Genomic DNA, 19,112 nt, shown 5'->3' on the forward strand with positions numbered 1-19,112 from the left:
GCGCTAACGTCACCAGGCTCCGCCGCGGTGCCCGGCGAGACGCGGGAGGCCAAGCCGGGACCTGCGCGATCCCGGCCCCGCGGCAGCCGCTCTCGGGGTCAGGGCGCGGGCCTAGCGAGCGCGTGCGGGGTGGGCCTGGATCCCGGACCCGACCCCAGTGTGACCGGCGCAGAGACACGGGGCGCAGCTGTGAGCACTCTGGGTTTTTATTTCACCGTTGGCCCAGAGGCGCGGGCCCCTCGTGCGGGACGCCCTCTTTCCCCCGGGGGGCCGAGGGCGGGGACGCGAGAGACCCGTACTGGCCCGGGAGCACTGGGAAACTGAGGCGGGCCAGCCTGCTTCTCTTGTCTCGGCTGAACATGTAGCGGAGGAGGTCCACCACTCGATGACTGTAGCCATATTCGTTGTTGTACCTGGGGAGAGAGTGATGGAGGGGATTCAGGGGTTCCCTCCCGACCACCCCCAGCCTCCCCTCACGTTCTCTGACCCCTCTCTTCCCCCTTACCAGGAAATGAGCTTCACGAAGTTGTCGTTGAGCGCGATGCCAGCCTTAGCATCAAAGATAGATGAATGGGTATCGCTAACGAAGTCCGTGGACACGAACTGGCCATCAGAATTTCAAAGATAAGCGTGGGTCGCAGAGCAGGGACCTCCAGGAGCTCGTGGGCCCACTGTCCATCCATTCATCTACAGTATTTGGTGGAGCCCCCCTCGGTCCAGCTTCTGGGGACAGGGTATGAGGAAGACAAATGGGGGCTTTTCAGGTAGGGGACTGGCCAAAGGATACAGACTGCAAACAGCATCTGCTGCTGCACCAACAGACATCCCTTCCTGGGAAAAATGCACGTGGAATGTGTCAGCGACAGGCCCTCCCTGAGGGGAGGCAGTGAGTCTGGCTCTGGATGATTAGGAGGATCTGGTCAACTCCAGCCCTCAGCAGGGTCTCAGGTGGAAGGAACTGCAGCACAAAGGCCGTGGGGGTTTGGCCCTAGCATGGTGGAAGGCCACAGGAAGGTTTTCAGCTCTGGGGGTGATGTGATCTGATTTTTTAAAAAAGATCCTGGCAGCTGTGTGAGGGTGGACCTTCAGGAGCTAAAGCAGGGAGACAGCACCAAGGTGGATGGACAGAGCTGGCACTGCTGGAGCAAAGAGACGTGATACCCATTCCTCACAGGGAAGGCATCTGGCTGTGGCCTGCCCCGAGCAAGTGTTGAGAAATGGGAGCCCTTGTCTTGTTCACTAAGCATATATTGAGCACCTGCTGTGTGCCAGGCCCTGGGAAGATGGCTGGAGCTATGGAAGTGAAAAACGAGGCCCAAAGTCACTGCTGTCTTGGAGTATACATGCTAGCAGGGCCAACAGTGACTATGAAATGACATTTCAGGTAAGGAAAAGGGCCACAAAAAGAACATCTCTCTGAGATGAGAGGTTGAAGTAGCGACTTGGAGAAGGTGAGGACAGACTATGTGGCCACCTGAGGGAAAAGCTTTGCAGACCAAAGGGGCAGCAAGTGCAAAGACTCTAAGGTAGGGGAGAGCTGATCTTCCCAGCCCTGCAGTCCCTATCTTGAGACGCTGCAAACAGCTCCTTGGCAAATGGAAAATCATGCTCCCTTCCCAGCGGGCTCTTCCCAGGGTCCCTTCTGCCCAGCCCCTACCTCATCCTCAGTGTAGGCAAGGATGCCAGCCATGGGCCCCTTGGCTGCTGCTTTTATGGCCTCCTTGATGTCTGAGTACCGGGTAGGCTGGGCCAGGCGGCAGGTCAGGTCCACAACAGACACGACTGGGATTGGCACTCGGAACACCATTCCCGTCAGCTTCCTGGAGGATCCCACATCAGGGGCGGGAGTCAGAACCCAGGGACTTCTCCATCATTTCCCCCTTGTCTCTGCTTTCCGCTCAGTAGACACCTCAAGGATTGGGGGCTAATCCAGTCCTCCTGGGTTGCATCCCCCACCCTTGTTGCAGCTCCATGCCCTCATACCCTTGGAGGTCTGGGATGACTTTGCCCACGGCCTTGGCAGCCCCTGTGGAGGCTGGGATGATATTCTGGTGCGCACCCCGTCCGTCTCACCAGGCCTTTTTCGATGCCCCATCCACTGTCTTCTGAGTGGCAGTGTAGGAATGGACTGTGGTCTTGGGGGAGAAGAGGGCTGAGGTGAGGCCTTCTTGCTCCCAAGCTCCCATTCCTCTTTTGCCCAGGCCCAGGGTGGTGACCCAGGTGTGAAGGCTCGCGGGGCCTCCACCACCGTCACAGGAGGGGCACATGCAGGCAGGGTCCAGAGTTTAAAAGACTTCACCACTGGTGGGCTTCTCCTCCCCAAACCAGTCTCTCCCTGTTAACTCCACACACTAAGCAAGTATGGGAGGAAGAGGTACAGTTTCCCAGCCATGCCTCCTGCCCCAGCCCCTCTCCCCAACTCACCATCAGCCCTTCCACAATCCCAGATCGCTCATGGATGACCTTGGCGAGGGGGGCCAGGCAGTTGGTGGTGCAGGATGCGTTGCTGAAACGGCCCGGGTGTGCAAGGCACTGTGAGGTGAGTCGCAGAGCCACCCCTCCACCCTTATCTCCTTTCAGGGTTTGCACCCAGGCTTGGTTTTGTGAAAAGTCAGGCTGGGGATGAGGGAGCATCGGGGATGCTGTCAGACCGAAGGAGGCACCAGAGGTGCAGCTGGGGGAAGCTCCCCAAGCATGTTCTCCAGAAGTCGTGCGGTTCTAACAGATGGTTTTAGGGTAACATTAACAAGATGGCTGTTAAGACTTTGGGGAGAAGTGGATTGATGTGAAAAGAGCACCAGGGGCCGAGTGGAGTGGGAGTGGGAGGGTGAGTTGGATTCCGCCCCACCGCGGGCTGGCTTGTCCTCCAGGCACACACTTCAGAATGTTGCTGCCCATTACCTGACAATTTTCATGGAGCCGGGGTTATAGTCCTTTTCGTTCACCCCCATGACAAACATGGGAGCATCTGGAGAGGGTGCACAGATGACCACACGCAGGGCACCTGCCTCAATGTGGGCCTAGGGAAGGCGCACAGGTGTCCTGAGGTGCTTCAAGTGCCACACCCCCCGGGCTGCCCTGGGCACCTGTCCCCGACTTAACTGTAGTTTCCTCTAAGGACAGGTACACGCCTGTGGCCTCCACCACAAAGGGGCTCCCAACAGACTTCCAGGGGATTTCTTTGGGCTGCTTGCTGTGGAGGGGCGGTAGCACCATGAGTCAGTCTCTCGCCTTCATAGTCCATGGCCTTCACCGTTTGAAAGGCTGACCAGACACCTTCCTGCCCGGCTCTCTGTTCCCCTCACCCCACACATCCCTAGCTGCCCCAGATGGGTCTGACCCTGCTGGTCTTGCCTCTCATCGCTAACCCCCCTAGTGGGCCACTTTTCTTGATTGTACCTGCTATGCCTGGGTGCAAGCCGCCAGCTCCCCAACTCAGGCCTCAAGCCCCGCCTGGGGGACCATCTAGACTACTCCCAGCCAGGTCAGGCCCTTACTACATATGCTGCCCAGGATGTAGACCCCAGGAGGGTGAGGCCTGCGCTAGTGCTTCTGGCTTCAGCCCTGGCAACTTCATCACAGCCCTCCTAGCCCTTCTTCTCTTGACCACTCAGCTCCTGCAACAGGGATCCTGCTGCCAGAGGCCAGGCAAGTCCCTGAGAACACACAGCACATCCAGAGAGCAGCTTCCAGGGGTCTGAAGCTTTGAGGCCGCCCTGGGGCTAGCAGTGGCTAGTGGTTTATATTGGAAAGGTAAAGGAGATTTTCTGTTTCTTGTTTTAACAGTATACATTTTCTACTCGATATCAAACATTTGTGTCTGAAATGTATTAAACATCTACTATTGCTGTTTTCTACTTAGCTTTAGCAAACAATACGTGGATAAACTCTATACTAATCTTTTCCCTCAGCTTTTATCACCACTGCAGTATTTGCTTTTGTGATTGTTAGTGTCTGTCTCATCCTCTAGAGCACTCCATGGCAGCAAGGCTGGGTCTACTCCCTCCAGAGGGGTTCAGTCAATGTTTGTGTGTGGTTTTTTTTTTTTTATTAGCCATTCTACACATGTTTACTGAGCACCTGCCGTGTGCCTGTGTGCTGAGTGCTTTACCTGTATTGAACTCCTTTAACCCTGATGACCTGAGGTAAGTACTGTTATTACTGGCATTTTTCAGAAGAGCCAGGACAGAGGTGAAAAGAGTAGAGGCAGAGCTGCCTGGGAGCACAGGCAGGCTGGCCCTAGGGATGGATGAATGAGCAGCTTCCTCTCTTCTCCCTGGGCCACCACACATGGTTCTTCTTGCTCCCTGGTCAAATGTCAGGTCACACTTCATCATCTGACCCAAGTAGCTCTTCTGTGATGCCCCCCTCATTTCCTGCCTTCCGAGTTGGGGGAAGGGCACTTCAACAGATTCCTTTGTAGCAGTTGTTGAGCTGGCATGGGGCAGAGAGTCGGTGCCCCTGGAGACCCCAGCCCCTTCCCCTAGGCTGTCATGGGTCCTGCCCTTCTGCCCAGGGACCTGTTTTGAGGATTCTGTTCATTCTTCAAGGAAGTACTGAGTCTACCCCGGGTCAGGGCCTGCGCCTGCGGGTGCCAGAGCAACAGTGGTGCCACAGGCTGACAGGGCCCTCCTTGCAAGGAGGCTGCGTGAGCCCTTCCCGGTGCTCCCCACACGCCTCTGGCCGTGCTCCCTGCTATGGCTGTGGTGGGTATGCTCAGCATCCCTATCAGATACATGGGGAAACTGAGGCTTGGGGAAGTTCATTGCCTTGCCCAGGGTCACCCAACTGGAAAGGGTGGAGCGGGGCAAAGTACACACACAAGCAACTCAGCTCGTGCTGACGGCCTGGAGGATATCCACAGTGGCGCCATGGAGAGCAGTGGGGAAGGGGGAGGAGGCGCTGCAGTCACCAGGGAAGGTGGCACCTGAGCAGGGCACACACTGAGGGGGCGGCTGTGTGGGGACAGGGCAGCACTGGGAAAATACCCCAGGTGGCGGCAACGATGGCGCCCAGGCTGAGGAAGGAAAGGACACAGTATGTCTGAGTAATGACCGTTCTGCTGGAATTTGGAATTGTTTTTGCTGTCATGATTTCAAATTTGGGTCAAGCAGCTTCTCCCATTCTCACTGACTCTCCAGTCCCCACCTCCACCCACCCCTGACCACCTGACCACAAATAAACAGCGGGGCTGAGAATGGACCTGCCGGGAGGAGTGCTGGGAAGGCTGCAGACCTTGCCTGGGGCTGGAGAGAGCTCCCGATTGTGCGTGTGCAAGTGTGTGTAAAATTGGAAATTGGAGGCAGCCACAGGGCTGGCAGTGGCTGATAATTTACATTCAAAAGATAAAGTAGGTTTACTGTTTCCCATTTTATAAATTTTTAATTTTTTTAGTATTTTGAAAATGTATTTGAAGCTTATTAAACATCCAGTTTTATTGCTTTTGACTTACAGATTCTAAACGTATCTTTCAGTGAAGGAGGAGTATCTGTATCCGTGAGAGCTAGGTGAAGTGGGTTTTAAGAAGAGGTGCTGGCTCAGGGTCCCGGGAGGTTGGTGGCCAGTGTCGCTGAGGTGACAAGGGAAGGCTGGGGAACAGGGCATATAGTTGGTGGGAGGCCCCATCAGCAGCTGGGATTTTATTTGTGGGGTGATGGGAAGCCACTGGAGGGTTTAAGTGGGGGAGTAACCAGGTCCAGCTGATGTTTTGAAAAGGTCTCTGTGGCTCCTGTGTAGGAACTGAGTGGAAGCAGTTGGCTAGATGGCGATGCCATTTCCTGGGCAGGGAGATGAATAGATTTGAGGGTTGAAGGATAATCAAGAGTTGAGTTTTAGACAGTTTTAGACAGGTTGAGCTGATATGCCTGAGAGAAAACACACACATATGTGTTAAATAAAAAAGTATTTTGAGTACGGTGGGCCCCCTCTCCAAACCAGTACCCAGAGGCATGTGCGCACACAATTTGGGGGGTTATGAACCCCATGTGAGGCTGGAATCCCCTTCTAGTCACCTCTACATCCCCTGCATCAATATGTTGCAGGCTTGCATATTAAGGACAGCCCCGCCCTTACCACTAAAAGACGCTGATCTCATTGTTACGGATGACCAGCCGTCCTTTCCTGTATTCCATGCTCCCCTTGTATTGGCCGTGGGTGGAGTCATACTTAAACATGTACACCTGCAGGAGATAGAATGGCTCCTAGTCTTGCTCTGGACGGGGAGCGAGCATTGCCAGGGAGTCCCCACTTCAGTGAAGGTTCCACATGGCAGCTGAGCACCTTCCACAGAGCTCCCCTGAACCCCTTCCCCACCCTGGTCCCACTCTCCCCGATCCTGCCCTTTGTCTCCTGTTCACCATGTATTCTGGGTCGATGAACGGATCGTTCACTGCTACCACCTTAACACCCTTCTCCACGCAGGCGCGCAGAACCAGGTGACCAACGCGTCCAGATCTGGCCAGGAATGAAAGCTGAGGGGGTTGTCCTCAGGATCCTCAGCCAGCACGCAGAGGAGGGGAGGAGGGGGAAGGGGGCACAGAGGAGAGTCCCACTCAAGGGGACTGGGTGGGGAAGAAGGCAGCCGTCCCTGTGCAGGCCAGTGTTGTCTTGCCCAGATGACCTCACCAGCCTGTTCACTGCTTTCTGCGCTTCCTCTGACCATCTGTCCTATACCCCTATTCCCAACCTTGTAGCTGGGTGGATCTTGGAGAACTTCAGGTCAGATTATATCTCTTGACCTGAAAACCTCCACCACTCTCTAACAGTAAAGCCAGGTCCCAACTCCTTACCACGGTCCGCCAGGCCCCTGGCAGCTTCCCGCCGCCCTCCCTCTTCTCCCTTGTTTGTGCCACACCAGCCATGCTGAATTCCTGCCCGTCCTTATTACACTGAGCTGCCACCTGCGCCCCACAGCCATTGCTTGCTGCACATTTGTCACTCAGGCCTTACTCCAGTGTCACCTCCCAGAGGCCTTCCCTGAGTTCCCCGGCTTAACACTGCCCTCTTCAGTCTTACTGTACTTCCCGCTGGAATGTGAGCTCTCTGAAGGTGGAGCCCTGTTTACCTTATGCCTGTGTTTTTCCAGGATAGGCAGAATGAAAGCATTGCTGAGACATGAAGAAATGCTCCAGTTAGTAACTGAGAAGAGGCTGGGCCCTAAAGCTTCAGGAATGGCTCAGGGGCCGGGGCGACTCACCCATTGATGCCAACAGTCAGCTCCCGAACCACAGAATCCTTAGGTGCAGGAGGCGGAGGTGATGGGACTTGCTCTTTGATTGGCTGGGGCTCCGGAGGGGGTGGTGCTCTGGTCACTGTTGGGAGTCGGGGAGGGGCAGTGAGCCGCACCATCGCTGCGACAGAACGAGCCATCTTTGCCACCCAGAACCTGCTGCTGGCTCCTGGCCCTGAGTGGCCAACCATATAGCCCAGTGTTTCCTAAACCGACCTGATCAACAGAATGAACAGGGGGTGGGCTTGCTTTAAGATATCCATGCCAGGGCCTCTTCCCTGGAGATTCTAACTCAGTGGGTATATATTTTTAACAATTGCTTGGGGGTGATAGTCTCTGTGCCTCAGTTTCCTCCTCTGTAAAATGGAGATGATAATAGTACCTCTCTCAGAGGGTCACTGTGAGGATTAAACGAGTGATACACGTAGTGCTTATGATAGAGTCTAGGAAACATTCCACGTACGTTAATATTTCAAAGATCATTTCCCAAACTTGCCTGATAATTGATCTAGTCCAGTGGTCACCAAACTGTTCTGGTAAGAATCACCGGAGGCTGATTTCAGGGAAATCTGACTCTGGGTTTGCACTGAGGCCCAGGAATCCTGTTTCCAGCAAGGTGATTCTTACCCTCAGAGAAGTTTAGGAAACACAGGTCTATCGTAATATATGAAACAAATGGAAACCCATATCAGCTTCTGCCTCTCCAGACACACAGATCTACACCCATGCTGCATTGAGAATACCTGTGCTTGAAGCTGTGCTACCTGAGCTACAGATGAGGGCTTCAGGTAGGGAGGAGAAATGTGGTGGAGACAGCAGTCAGGGGCTTAGCTGGTAGAGGGTTTCAAGCTGGGGGTCAGGCCTGGATGTCAGCTCTGGCTCAGCCACCTGCCGGCTGAGTTGTCTTGAGCAAGTTAATGAAACGCTGGCCTGTTTCTTGATGTCACATCTGACCCTCCACCTGGGGGCTACTGTAAGGACTCAGTGAGATCTCAAGGCCCAGTAGGTGCTGATTTTAATAGAGGGGAGAAAGTCTGACATGAAGTGTATTCGTGAGGAAAGGGAGAGGGAAGGGATTGGAGAGAGCCTGGAGGATGAAGGTAGGAGTTGCGCTTGGCACCAGAATCAAAGGCACCTTGGAGGGGGTGGGGTTAGGAGCTGGGGGTCAGCCGACCTGTCTCTCTCCCTGGTCTCTCTAGGCTGCCACAGACCTTGTGGCGTGAGGCTGGGCTGTGCGTGTTTCCAGTAGCACTACAAGTTCATAAAGGTATTAGTGTTTATTGGTGGTTATTGGTGACCTTAAGAATGTTTGTATTCCTGGGGGTTCTGTTTCTGCTTTCATGAAAAGGGGAGATTTGTCCATATGGGTGAAGAGTGAGGATCTGAGCCCACTCAGTGACCTTTCAAAAGAAAACCCAGGTGGTCCTTCTCTCACAACTTCCCCCAGCCTTCCCTTCTCCCTTTGCTCCAGGATGAGGTACATGGGCTGGAGGAGAGCTGCTGCGCTGGGAAAGGAAGAGCCCGGAGGAGCTTCAGTGATGAAGCATCACCCGGTAGGTGAAATACTAGATCGGGTGTGCTCTCTACCAATTACAACGTCGCTTCCATTTCCTGGGTGCCACCAAGGGCTAGGTGCGGTGCTGAGCTCTTCACATGCATCAGCTCATTGAATCCTGTGAGGTATGTGCTATATACCCACCTTACAGAGGGAAAACCGAGGCCCGAGATCACTGAGCGAGTGATAAGCAGGGAGGGTTTTCAAGGCCCACAGCTGTTAACCTACCTGCTGTGGCGTCTAGCAGGGTCTCCAGGACGCTGGAGCCCCGCCCCACGTCGGCCACGCCCACCCCTGCGGTGCTGAGGCCGCCGACTGCCTCGCCTGAGGCCAGGGAGGAGGCCGGGAGCGAATGGGGTGGCCCTCCGGAAGGCCTGGATTCGTCTGGCTGGAGCGTGTGCGCGCACCTCTGGCCGGGGGAGTTAGGGCGAGCAGGGACTCCGAGTCCCAACTCCACTATTCCCGTGCTGAGACCCAGAAACGTGCTTTGTGTCCTCTTACATCTGGTGGCCGCTCTGTAAAATGGGGACACTAAACACTGGCCTCAAAGTTGGTTGTGAGGCTTCACTGAGCGCACACCTGTAAAGTGCTCGGCACCTGGCGGGCTCAAGTGTCCTCGCTTTGTGCGATCTAGGGAGGACAAAGCCCACCAATCCCCAAGCGGCTCTTTCGCAGCAGTGTCAATTTTATGTGAAACCTCGCTCGCCCAGGTGCTTCAACAACCAGCGGCTGTCCTCAGAGGTGTCCCTTCGTAAACCCGGCTCCGGCCTCCCTCCTGGCCCGTTTCTACCCTTCCACCGCGCTATTGGTGCAAAACCCAACCTGGGGGCGGGGGTCTTCGTCCCCTCCACCACTACCGTAGAACCACTTTGCCGGCAAACCCGGTGCTGCGGAGGGTGGGGCTGGAGGGAGCGAGGGCAGCTGCTCCGGATGGAAGAGCCCCGGCAGGCAAGGCCACCCCGCACCTCCTGCGCGGCTCCCGGTGGACACTATTGGTGCGCCGCTCGCCGGCAGGTACTCAGACCCGGCTACAGGAACTCCCCGACCGCCCTTTCCTCCCCTCCCCGGGGTCACTCCGCCGCCTCCCTCACCTGGGCACGACTGTCGCAGGAGCTGGACAACGGTGATATTGGTGAGGGTGACGTCGCGTTTCGACATGGCCTCCTAAGGTTTCATGGCGCAGCCAGCTGCCTCGGCACCCGCCGCGATGTTACTGCCAGACGGGGGCTCGGGGGCTGGAGGAGCTGGAGCTTCTTGCCGTGACGTCACAGTCCAGTGACGTCACAAGAGGAGGCGGCGCGAAGGCCCCCTCCCAGTCGAGGCGTGTGGCCGTGTACCACCGTTCCAAGCCCACCCCTGGTGTCTAGAATGGAATCCAACATTTTACACTGGTCTTCAAAGCCCTTTCTCTGCTGTCTTCTTTCTTCTTTCTTCTCCTTGGGCACGCTGGCTCCATGCCTTTCTGGACCCTCTCCTGGATAGTTACCCTAGCTATTACTTTGTGCCTGGAAGTCCTACCCAGGTCTTCCCTTGGTTGCCTCTTGGTTTCCCTCAGGTGCCACCGTTTAAGAGAGGCCTTCCTAACTCCACATCTAAAGTTCTCTCCTTTCTCAGTCACTGTTTGCCATCACCCCCACTCCCTCTGTCTGCCCGTCGTCTGGAAGCCTTGTCTGACTTCCCATCCTGGGTTAAATATTCCAATGTGCAAAACTGCTCTAGGGTTACACTCTTATTTTCCACGCAGCATATGTCTCTCTAAAAGTTATCCTGTTTATTCATTTGTTAGCTTGCCAATTGTCTCTGCCCACTAAAGAGTGCTTGTCTGCCTTCCTCACTTCTTTTTTTTTTTTAGAAAATCAGTTTTTGTTTTTTAATTAAGTAATTAAATTTATTTATTTTAGCTGCATTAGGTCTTCGTTGCTGCACTTTCTCTAGTTGCATTGAGTGGGGCCTACTCATTCTGGTGGCTTCTCTTGTTGCAGAGCACAGGCTCTAAGCACGTGGGCTTCCGTAGTTGTGGTGCACAGGCCTAGTTGCTCCGTGACACGTGGGATCTTCCTGACCCAGGGCTCGAACCCATGTACCCTGCACTGGCAGGTGGATTCTTAACCACTGCACCACCAGGGAAGCCCATGCCTTCTTCACTTTTATACCTGTTGACTAGAAGAATGTTTGGCACTTGAAAGGTACTCCCTCAATAAATAATACCAGAATGAATGAATAAATGTCACCTCCTGAGGTTTCTTCTGATCTCCAGTCTTAGAGCAACCCCCAAGTCCTGTCCTCTCCCAGCACTCTATTCTTTTCCTTATGGTTTTTCATGTAGTTCTCCATGATCTAGTTTCTGACTTACTTGTTCATTGTCTCCCTGTTGGGCCCACTCTTTTCTGTTTTGTTCACCACTTGTCCTCCAGCTCCTAGAACTGTGCCTGACACAAAGCAGGCTTTCAGTAAACATTAGGGGAAGAACACATAGACAGATGGCTCCCGTTCCCCAAAGCATGGGAGGTGGGGGCTTGCTTGCATATCTGTGACACACAGGCAGGCACCTTCACCTGCAGAGCCAGTTGGCATACAGCTGTGACCGAGATTTAGGGGCTGTGGCGTTTAGGCCAGGAAGGAGTCATCATCCCAGAGAGAGATGTGGAATCAAGAAGGGGCAGAATGACATAACCTCTTCTTTCCCCAGACCTCCATGAGAACTGAGTTTGCTAAGCACCTGCCATGGCACAGAGTAAGGGTGAAGCCCTCCTGCTTGGATGGCCCAGGAAAGGTGGAAGTGAAAATGAATTGAGTGTACAGCTGGGGAGATTTCAATGAACCAAGACCAAAAAACAGAACAAAGGGGGACAAATTTAACATGTATAGTCAAGATGGGGGAAAAGCGTACACAAATAAAGCCAGGACTGAAAAGGGACCAATCTGGTACGGCTTTACAATAATAGATATGAAAAGCTAGATGCAATTAAAATTTTCTTAGAAAATATGAGGGATCAAAACTGGTACAAAAAGAAATGGCAGGGCTTCCCTGGTGGCGCAGTGGTTGAGAATCCGCCTGCCGATGCAGGAGACACGGGTTCGTGCCCTGGTCCGGGAAGATCCCACATGCCGCGGAGCAACTAAGCCCGTGAGCCATGGCCGCTGGGCCTGTGCGTCCGGAGCCTGTGCTCCGCAACGGGAGAGGCCACAACGGTGAGAGGCCCGCATACCGCAAAAAAACAAACAAACAAACAAACAAAAAAAAAAAAAAGAAATGGCAAATCTGAGTAGGCCCATAACAAGAGAAGAACCAAGGAGTTAAGATGTACCTTCCCAAAGGCTGATTCAGATCCCGATGATTTTATGGGCAAGATTTGCTGAAGCATGGGGAACAAATATTTGCCATTCTACAGGACCTGCTGCAGAGCCTACGCAGAGCTGGGAAGCCAAGTAGCAGCTCCTGTGCTGAGAGGCTGTGGGTAGGGCACGTGCTCTGAGGCCCTGTGGAGCGCTGTGTATGCGCACATCGCGTATTGCATGCTTTGCGGGAGTGCTTCGGGGACGCTGTGGTAGCTCAGCTACTGAAACCTCCTCTATTCACTCTAGGAAACAGCACAGCCATGTCACTAAAACCAGCAGAGAAAGGACAACTCCAGGCTAATCTCCTGTCCGGAGACAGATGCCAAAGTCCTGAATCAAATAGTGGCAAATGGGAATGAAGGACTGAGGAGAGGGTCCGAGGCTGACAGAAGATGGTAAGGTGGGGCAGAGAGAGAGGTGGAAAAGAGAAATGGAGTATATTTTGAGGGAGGAATCCCACCTCTCAATCTCTTGGGGCGGATTAGAATTCTGAAGCTCATCCTTCCCTACCCAGCAATCTCCCGGCGTGGGAAACTCCCTCATTCAGGTGCTGGACAGGGGCAGGAAAGCCACACCTAAGGTTGCCCAGAGATTTGACTTTGTCCCTGGACCGTGAAACTGGGAAACAGATTTGGTGAGCTCAAGCTTGGAGAGGTGGCACAATTAGTCACCCTCTGTAGGCAGCACCTAGAGATGGCAGAAGCTTCTGGGTCTCTGGGTCTGGGAGGCCTGGTTCTGGGTGGAGCCCAGTGTCCAGGATCTGGGATGGAACCCTGGGTCCTCCAAGGGGAGTGGGCCTCGTCACCCTTGTTTGAGCAAAGCCTGAAAACATGTGCAGCTTCTCGTCACACCTGGGCACCCACACATATAACTCTGCCATCCCCACTTGCTCACACCCTACACATTCCTTTGTGCCTGGCCTTCCCACCAGCAGTCCCCCCTCCATCCCCTCTCCCAGGCTCTCCTCTTGGCACCCCAACCCAAATATCTTTTACCCCTGCACCCAACTGTACCCACCCACTGGCCCCTATCCTTCTGGTCTCAGGCTCCCTCTGAACTAGCTCTACAGACCTACCAACCACCGCCTGCCCTTCCCTCTGATGTCCCTCTCCACACCTAGGCTGCACTCTCAGCTGTTTCCCTCTCCAACCCTTTCTAATACGTCAACACTTGAGGCTTCAGGTTGGGACTTAGGAGGCCTCAGGGGGAGGAGGGCAGGAGGGATGAGCTGGCCCTCAGCCCAGGTTCTGGCTGACAGTCTTCTGCTGCCCTGGGTCTTCAGCCCTTCCCCACGACTGCCTCAACTGGCTTTTCAGGAGACACTGCGTCCTGCCCCTGCTCATGGCAGTCAGCCCCCTGCCCTTGCCCAAGGGCTGGGAGGTAGGACAAAAATGTGATCCTGGCTCCAAAATCTGCAACCCTCAACAAGGGACCTTATGCTGCTCTGGGCATACAGGCAACCTTCCCTCCAGCACCTTCTGAGACTCAGGCTCAGGCCTGGACTCTCTTCCCCTGGCATCTTCTAATCCATCCATTTGTTCAAATATTTACTGAACCCCAGGCAATGTTCTTGAAACTGGGGACATGACAATGATCAATACAGACAAAGGCCCTCTGGAAGGTTACTATCTGATAGGTGAGACAGGCAATAAAATAAGGTAATTTCAGATTGTGGTAGGAGCTATAAACACCAAAGGATGATATTACAGAGTATAGCTGTGGGACGGCCAGGGAAGGGTGTTTTTTTGGGAAGGTGACATTTGAGCCAAGAAGAGAGTGAGGAGGAAACCACCTTGTGAAGATCTGACTTCTGCTTTCCAGGCAGAGAGAACAGCAAGTGCAAAGGCCATGAGGCAGGAATGAGCTTGGTGTGTTTGAGGACCAGGGAGAAGACCCGTGTGGCCGGAGCATAAGAAGTGTGGGCGGGGCTTCCCTGGTGGCGCAGTGGTTGAGAGTCCGCCTGCCGATGCAGGGGACACGGGTTCGTGCCCCGGTACGGGAAGATCCCACATGCCGCGGAGGGGCTGGGTCTGTGAGCCATGGCCGCTGAGCCTGCGCATCCGGAGCCTGTGCTCCGCAACGGGAGAGGCCGCCGTAGTGAGAAGCCAGCGTACCGCAAAAAAAAAAAAAAAAAAAAAAAAGTGTGGGCATTGGGGGTCGACAAGAGCAACAAGAACAAGGTCTGATGATTCCCTCGACTCCCCAGGATTGCTCCCCACCCCCTGACTGTGCTTCCCATCTTTCCATACTCTTGCTGCTGGGGAAACTGGATGCTTAGGTCCCCCGAGAGGAGTGAAGATGCTGAAGAACCAGGCCTGGGTCCCAGGGATGGAGGGTGCCTGAAGGTGCGGTTGGGAGAAAGGAGGCCTGGATAGTGGGTGAGGAATAAAAAGAGGAAGTGATTGGAAGGGCAGACATCTGGGCTCTGGGGTGGAGGGCCTGAGCTGGGCAAGGAGCAAAGATGCCATGTGAGTCTCCTCCATGCATGACTCACCCACTCTTCCTCCTCCTCTTCATTGCTCAACCCCACATCTCCCTGGGAATTACCTCCCTGACTGGGGATCAAGTCAGTGCCTCACAGGGTAACTGAGTCATGAGGGGTGGAGAAGAGGAAGGGAAGCAGAGGATAAATAGTAGCTTTGCCTCCCTGGCTCCTCTTTGCATCCTCCCCGCTTTCCCAACAATATGCATCTTGCTAATTTGCTCGGCTCCTGCTCCCTCTTGCTGCTGCTGTGTCCCTCGCCTGGATGGGTGGCCAGTGCTGACCCCGTGAAGAAGGTCACTGAAGGGATCAGCCGAGGGCTGAGCAATACAGAGAGAGAGGTGGGCAAGGCCCTGGAAGGCATCAATAATGGAATCCCTCAAGCTGGAAGGGAGCAAGTTTTTAATGGACTCAGCAGTGTTGGGAGCCAGGCCAGTAAGGAGCTGGACAAGGGCATCCAGGGGCTCAACCACAACTTGGACAAGGTAGCCCATGGAATCACCAGTGTTGTCGGACAAGCAGGAAAGGGAGCAGAGAAGTTTGTCCATGGGACCAACAGTGCTACTAGACAGGTTGGGAAGGAGGCAAACAAAGTGATTCAGGGGGTCCACGATGGGGTCAACCAGGCAGGAAGTGAGGCAGGGAGGTTTGGCCAGGGGGTCCACCATGCTGGGAAAGAGGGAGAAAAAATAGTCCAGGGGGTCCATCATGGAGTTAATCAGGCTGGAAAGGAGGTGGGAAAGTTTGGTCAGGGGGTCCACCATGCTGCAGGGCAGGCTGGGAAAGAGGGAGAAAAAATAGTCCAAGGGGTCCACGATGGGGTCAACCAGGCCGGAAAGAAGGCAGAGAAATTTGGCCACGGGGTCAGCCACGCTGCTGGTCAGGCTGGAAAGGAAGTGGAGAAACTTGGCCAAGGTGTCCACCACGCTGCTGGCCAGGCCGGGAAGGAGGAGGACAGGTTGCAGCAGACTGTTCATGATGGGACCCACCAAGCCGGCAAGGAAGCCAACCAGCTGCCGAATGTAGGTGAACAGGGGTGGGGAAATGGGGAGAAGGGTGTTGGGGCAGGGAGAGGTTAACCGCTTGGGACATTTGGGGCGCCCAGGTCCCTATCATTTGGTGAAAGAAGCTTGGGCAGCTCTGTAACCGTGTCCTCCTTCTCCCTTACAAAGGAGCTGGTGGTCAGCTGGTCAGAAGGAGTAAGCCACCTTATCTGCAAAGCCCTGTATCAGAGAATGTGAATGGGACCCAGCCCCACCTGCAGGGGGCTGCCTCCCAGTTGAGGAGATCTAAAGGGAGCAACACGAAGCCTCTCCTCGGGAACAGGGAGCAGTTACTGAGGCCAAGATCTATTACAGTGCGAAGAGAATGAGTGTTGAGAAAACCCAGAGCATCAGCTTGAGCTTGAGCAATAGTTTGGGGAGAAAAGCCCTATTCTGTTTAATTTTCATAGCAAGCCTCTGAGGTAGTCAGGGTGAGGATGCTGACTCTCTGATCCTCGGGTAAGGAAACGGAAGCTCAGCGAGGTTTAAGGGATTTGCCAAGGTCATGTGGCTAGCACACAGCTCTGGCGAATCACAAGTCGGGGTTCTTTCTCTTCCTCCACACCGCCCCATCAGAGAAGGCCTTCTGGAGGATATCTGATCCCCACTGACATAGGGGGAATAGATACCGGAGCCCAGGAGAGGCAAGCAGCACCGCGCACAGCATAACAGGCTCCAAGGAGGAACAGGAGAAGGCTGACTCCTGCTGCCCCAGGTCCCCACTCCGCACTCTCCGCGAGGACTCTTTGGGACACCACCTTGAGGACTGGCCCAGGCCTCAAAGCCCATAGCCACATGGGCTACCAGCCACGGAACCAGAGATGCGTGGGTGGGGAGGAAGGAACTACATAGAAAGTGTGCAGGCTAAAGGAGAGGGCTCTGAGTCAGATGCCAGGAGTCACCAAGTAGAGACCAAGAGAGGGCTGTTTGTTTGGGGATTTGAGGCTGGCAGCAGCAGTGCAGCAGGGGAGACACCGCTGAGTGGGGAGAGGATTAAGGACAGGGATCAACCCGAGTTAGGGATCAGGTTAGCGTGTGCGTACAAGGGGTAGCTTTGAAGTCAGGGCTGAGGTGAAACTATGGTCCTGGTATTTGCATGGCTTCTCTGGGTTCCCTTTCCAGTCGGGCCCCTACTCAGTGACTGAGAACATCTCATTAAAGAAAAGGGAATTGAGGAAAGAGTAACCAGTAGAGGCAGACATTCTTCCTGGCTTCTCCTCCCATGTCTCACAGAATTCCCACAGCAACATGGGTTTCCTTTCTGGGTAGTGAGGGGCAGGGGGGTAGCCTATACCCTCCTACCCCAGCCCCGGTCACCCTAGGGGAAGCCGGCCACCGGGGAAAAGGAACTTGGGAGACCCTTAGGGTCTGGGGGGTTTGTAAGGACAGCCTGGGCTTCATCCACAGGGCAGTCATCAAGGCAGATTCAATGACCCGCGAGGAGGGGCTGCAAGCACAACCTTGACATCTGGAGTAAGTCTCCCGAGCACAGGGTGGGGAGGGGGCGGTGGCGTGGAGGCTCTCCCAGGAGGGTTGGTGGGACAGATGCTGGTGACTAACCCTCTTGTCCTTGAACTTCAGGCTTTGGTCAACAAGCCCTTCATTGACCTTTCAGTTCTGTGGAAGGTGAGTGTCCCCGTGGTTTCTACTTCCTACTTGGGAGATGCTCTTGTCCTCTTCCCGTTGCCTGTTCACTGACAGCTGCACTGTGGCAGACACTCAGCCTCTGCAGACACCATCCAGCCCATTTTCCAGCTCTGGTTTTCCTTTCCTCACTGCTCTTTGCCCTTCACATCCTGCTTTCATCTTTGGGGCGCTTTCTGTTCCCACTGAGGCAGGAAAGTCCTCCAGGGGCCTGTGTACATCTAGGAGTCAGGAAGGGAGGGGCTGCTGAAACCCTCCCCTCTGTGTGCCTGTCCCGTCTCCCCGGCATCTCCGGTCAGACTCCCTCCCTCCCTATTCTGTGCGTGCCTCCGCTGCCCTGTCCCCGCTGCCTTGTGGCGACATGCTGGCTGGCGGGAACCTGTAGCTCCGTCCTCTCCCTGGTTGACAGCAACCTACCTGCCCGGCCAGCCCAGGATAAAGGTTCCTGTGGGATGCCGGTCCTCCCTTTGAGCACAAAGGAAAGTCCTAGCTCTTCTCTTTGCATTTAGTACCTTCAGATGCCTGAGCCTGGGGCAAAAGGGTGAGGGTGTGTAACAGCCCTAAGACCGTGCCAGGAACCCAGAGGCACACCCTTGTTTATTCCCGGGCTGTGGAGGTGGCAGGGGATCCTCTCAGGCAAAACACACAAGGCTTCTCTGTCCCTACAGAGGCCCCTGGCACCTCTGCCTGGGAGGACTGTCTCCCTATTCTTCCTGAATCTAGGTGCCGCCTTCCTTATGTTATTCCCCAGAACGTAAGCAACTCCGGAGCTAGAGTAGTCGGTCTCCCTCCCGTCTCTCTAGGGTGCATGAGGGTAGACGACTTGCGACTGCGTGCCCTGCATCCACCCCCTCTCTCCTTCTCTCTTCCAGGGCATCACCAACATCCTTCCCTAAACTGATGAACTGGCCTTGTTGAACAGACTGACGTTCCTGTTGTCATATCAGCTGAAATGACCTGAAGGAGCCGGGGGGAAGTAGGAGGATAGATTTCTGGAGTCCCTTAAGGGAGCTGTACTGAGATTTGTGGATAAATACAACACACTGTACTCTCATCATGGTCCACTGTGCTCCCTCAGGAGGGATCCGTGGAGGAGAGGCTTGTCTTTTCTCCTCTTGCTTCTTCACCGGAGAAGCTGGGGGGTCTGATGCACAGGATGGGTTGAGCTAGAGATTTCAGGCTGATCCGATGGAAGAGGCCATTACAGGGACAAGCCATGCTTCACTAGTGCAAAATTCATGCTCGGCACTGGGAGGAAATTCGTGCAGGGAAGACCCCTCCAGGCCAGTAGTTGGGGGCAGAAGCACCAGGGAAAAAGTGGCAGGAACCTTGGTGAAGCCCAAGGGGGTAGCATCCTCGTTCAGGAGTGTGGCGCCAAAGGAATATCAATAGTAACTTGTGTGTATTGCACAGTCAAGGCATGCGAGGCTCCCTGCGCTTTATCTGCATGACCTCACTGAATCCTCCCAACCATCCAGTTAGGTAAGAGGTACTGCTGTTGCCCCATGTTATAGAAAATCACATGGAGGCTCACACAAGTTAAGAAACATGGCTAAGAACACACAATAAGTGGAGGGAGAAACAGCCTAAGAGCCACCAAGGGTATTCTGAAAACGAAGAGGTCTCTCTCCTGTTTAATATCAGTAAGGAGGAGACTCAGTGAATAGGAGAGAGGAAAGAGGTACATGTGGGAGATCCTCTCTTGGGGACAAGGGCCAAAGGCACAGGGGGTAAGCCACTCTGATGACAGGAGGCCTCTTTACAAGGACAGGAATAGTGACACAGGAGACCCATCTCAAAGCCCGGACCAGTAATGATAGC

General features: G+C 54.6%; 2 protein-coding genes across 10 annotated transcripts; one reads left to right on the plus strand and one right to left on the minus strand.

Annotated features, from left to right (window-relative positions):
* The first annotated feature begins 11 nt into the window (after positions 1–11).
* SBSN (suprabasin) lies at positions 12–18,344 on the plus strand. Of its 9 annotated transcripts, XR_010837754.1 has the most exons (9): positions 12–189; positions 509–1,526; positions 2,448–2,539; positions 3,615–3,753; positions 7,085–7,238; positions 7,936–8,016; positions 8,428–8,495; positions 8,700–8,781; positions 9,894–11,723. XR_010837754.1 is itself a non-coding variant. In XM_059044590.2 (4 exons), exons 1-4 carry the CDS (start codon positions 14,808–14,810, stop codon positions 18,185–18,187), a joined length of 954 nt encoding a protein of 317 aa, XP_058900573.1. In that variant the 5' UTR covers positions 14,246–14,807; the 3' UTR covers positions 18,188–18,344. The 9 variants fall into 9 exon arrangements, 1 of the variants encoding a protein (XP_058900573.1); XR_009332179.2 differs by having other exon boundaries at positions 3,615–7,238; positions 9,894–10,611; XR_010837755.1 differs by lacking the exons at positions 7,085–7,238; positions 7,936–8,016; positions 8,428–8,495 and having other exon boundaries at positions 25–189; positions 509–1,384; positions 9,894–10,611.
* GAPDHS (glyceraldehyde-3-phosphate dehydrogenase, spermatogenic) lies at positions 45–10,017 on the minus strand. The gene is given in 11 exon segments (XM_067019238.1): positions 45–413; positions 506–603; positions 1,658–1,820; positions 1,984–2,135; positions 2,425–2,506; positions 2,902–3,020; positions 3,103–3,193; positions 6,073–6,179; positions 6,357–6,453; positions 7,196–7,349; positions 9,875–10,017. Coding segments are annotated over 11 exon segments (1,332 nt in total). The 5' UTR covers positions 9,942–10,017; the 3' UTR covers positions 45–211.
* Positions 18,345–19,112: the final 768 nt, after the last annotated feature.

The sequence above is a fragment of the Kogia breviceps genome, chromosome 18, assembly GCF_026419965.1.
Source record: "Kogia breviceps isolate mKogBre1 chromosome 18, mKogBre1 haplotype 1, whole genome shotgun sequence".
Classification (NCBI taxonomy): domain Eukaryota; kingdom Metazoa; phylum Chordata; class Mammalia; order Artiodactyla; family Physeteridae; genus Kogia; species Kogia breviceps.

Excerpts from the sequence above, each read along its gene's own strand:
- SBSN (XM_059044590.2), top strand. The coding sequence starts at position 14,808 with ATGCATCTTGCTAATTTGCTCGGCTCCTGCTCCCTCTTGCTGCTGCTG. Across the intron at positions 15,627-17,054 it reads AAGCCAACCAGCTGCCGAAT|GGCAGTCATCAAGGCAGATT; the intron begins GTAGGTGAACAG and ends CTTCATCCACAG. Across the intron at positions 17,121-17,228 it reads GCACAACCTTGACATCTGGA|GCTTTGGTCAACAAGCCCTT; the intron begins GTAAGTCTCCCG and ends CTTGAACTTCAG.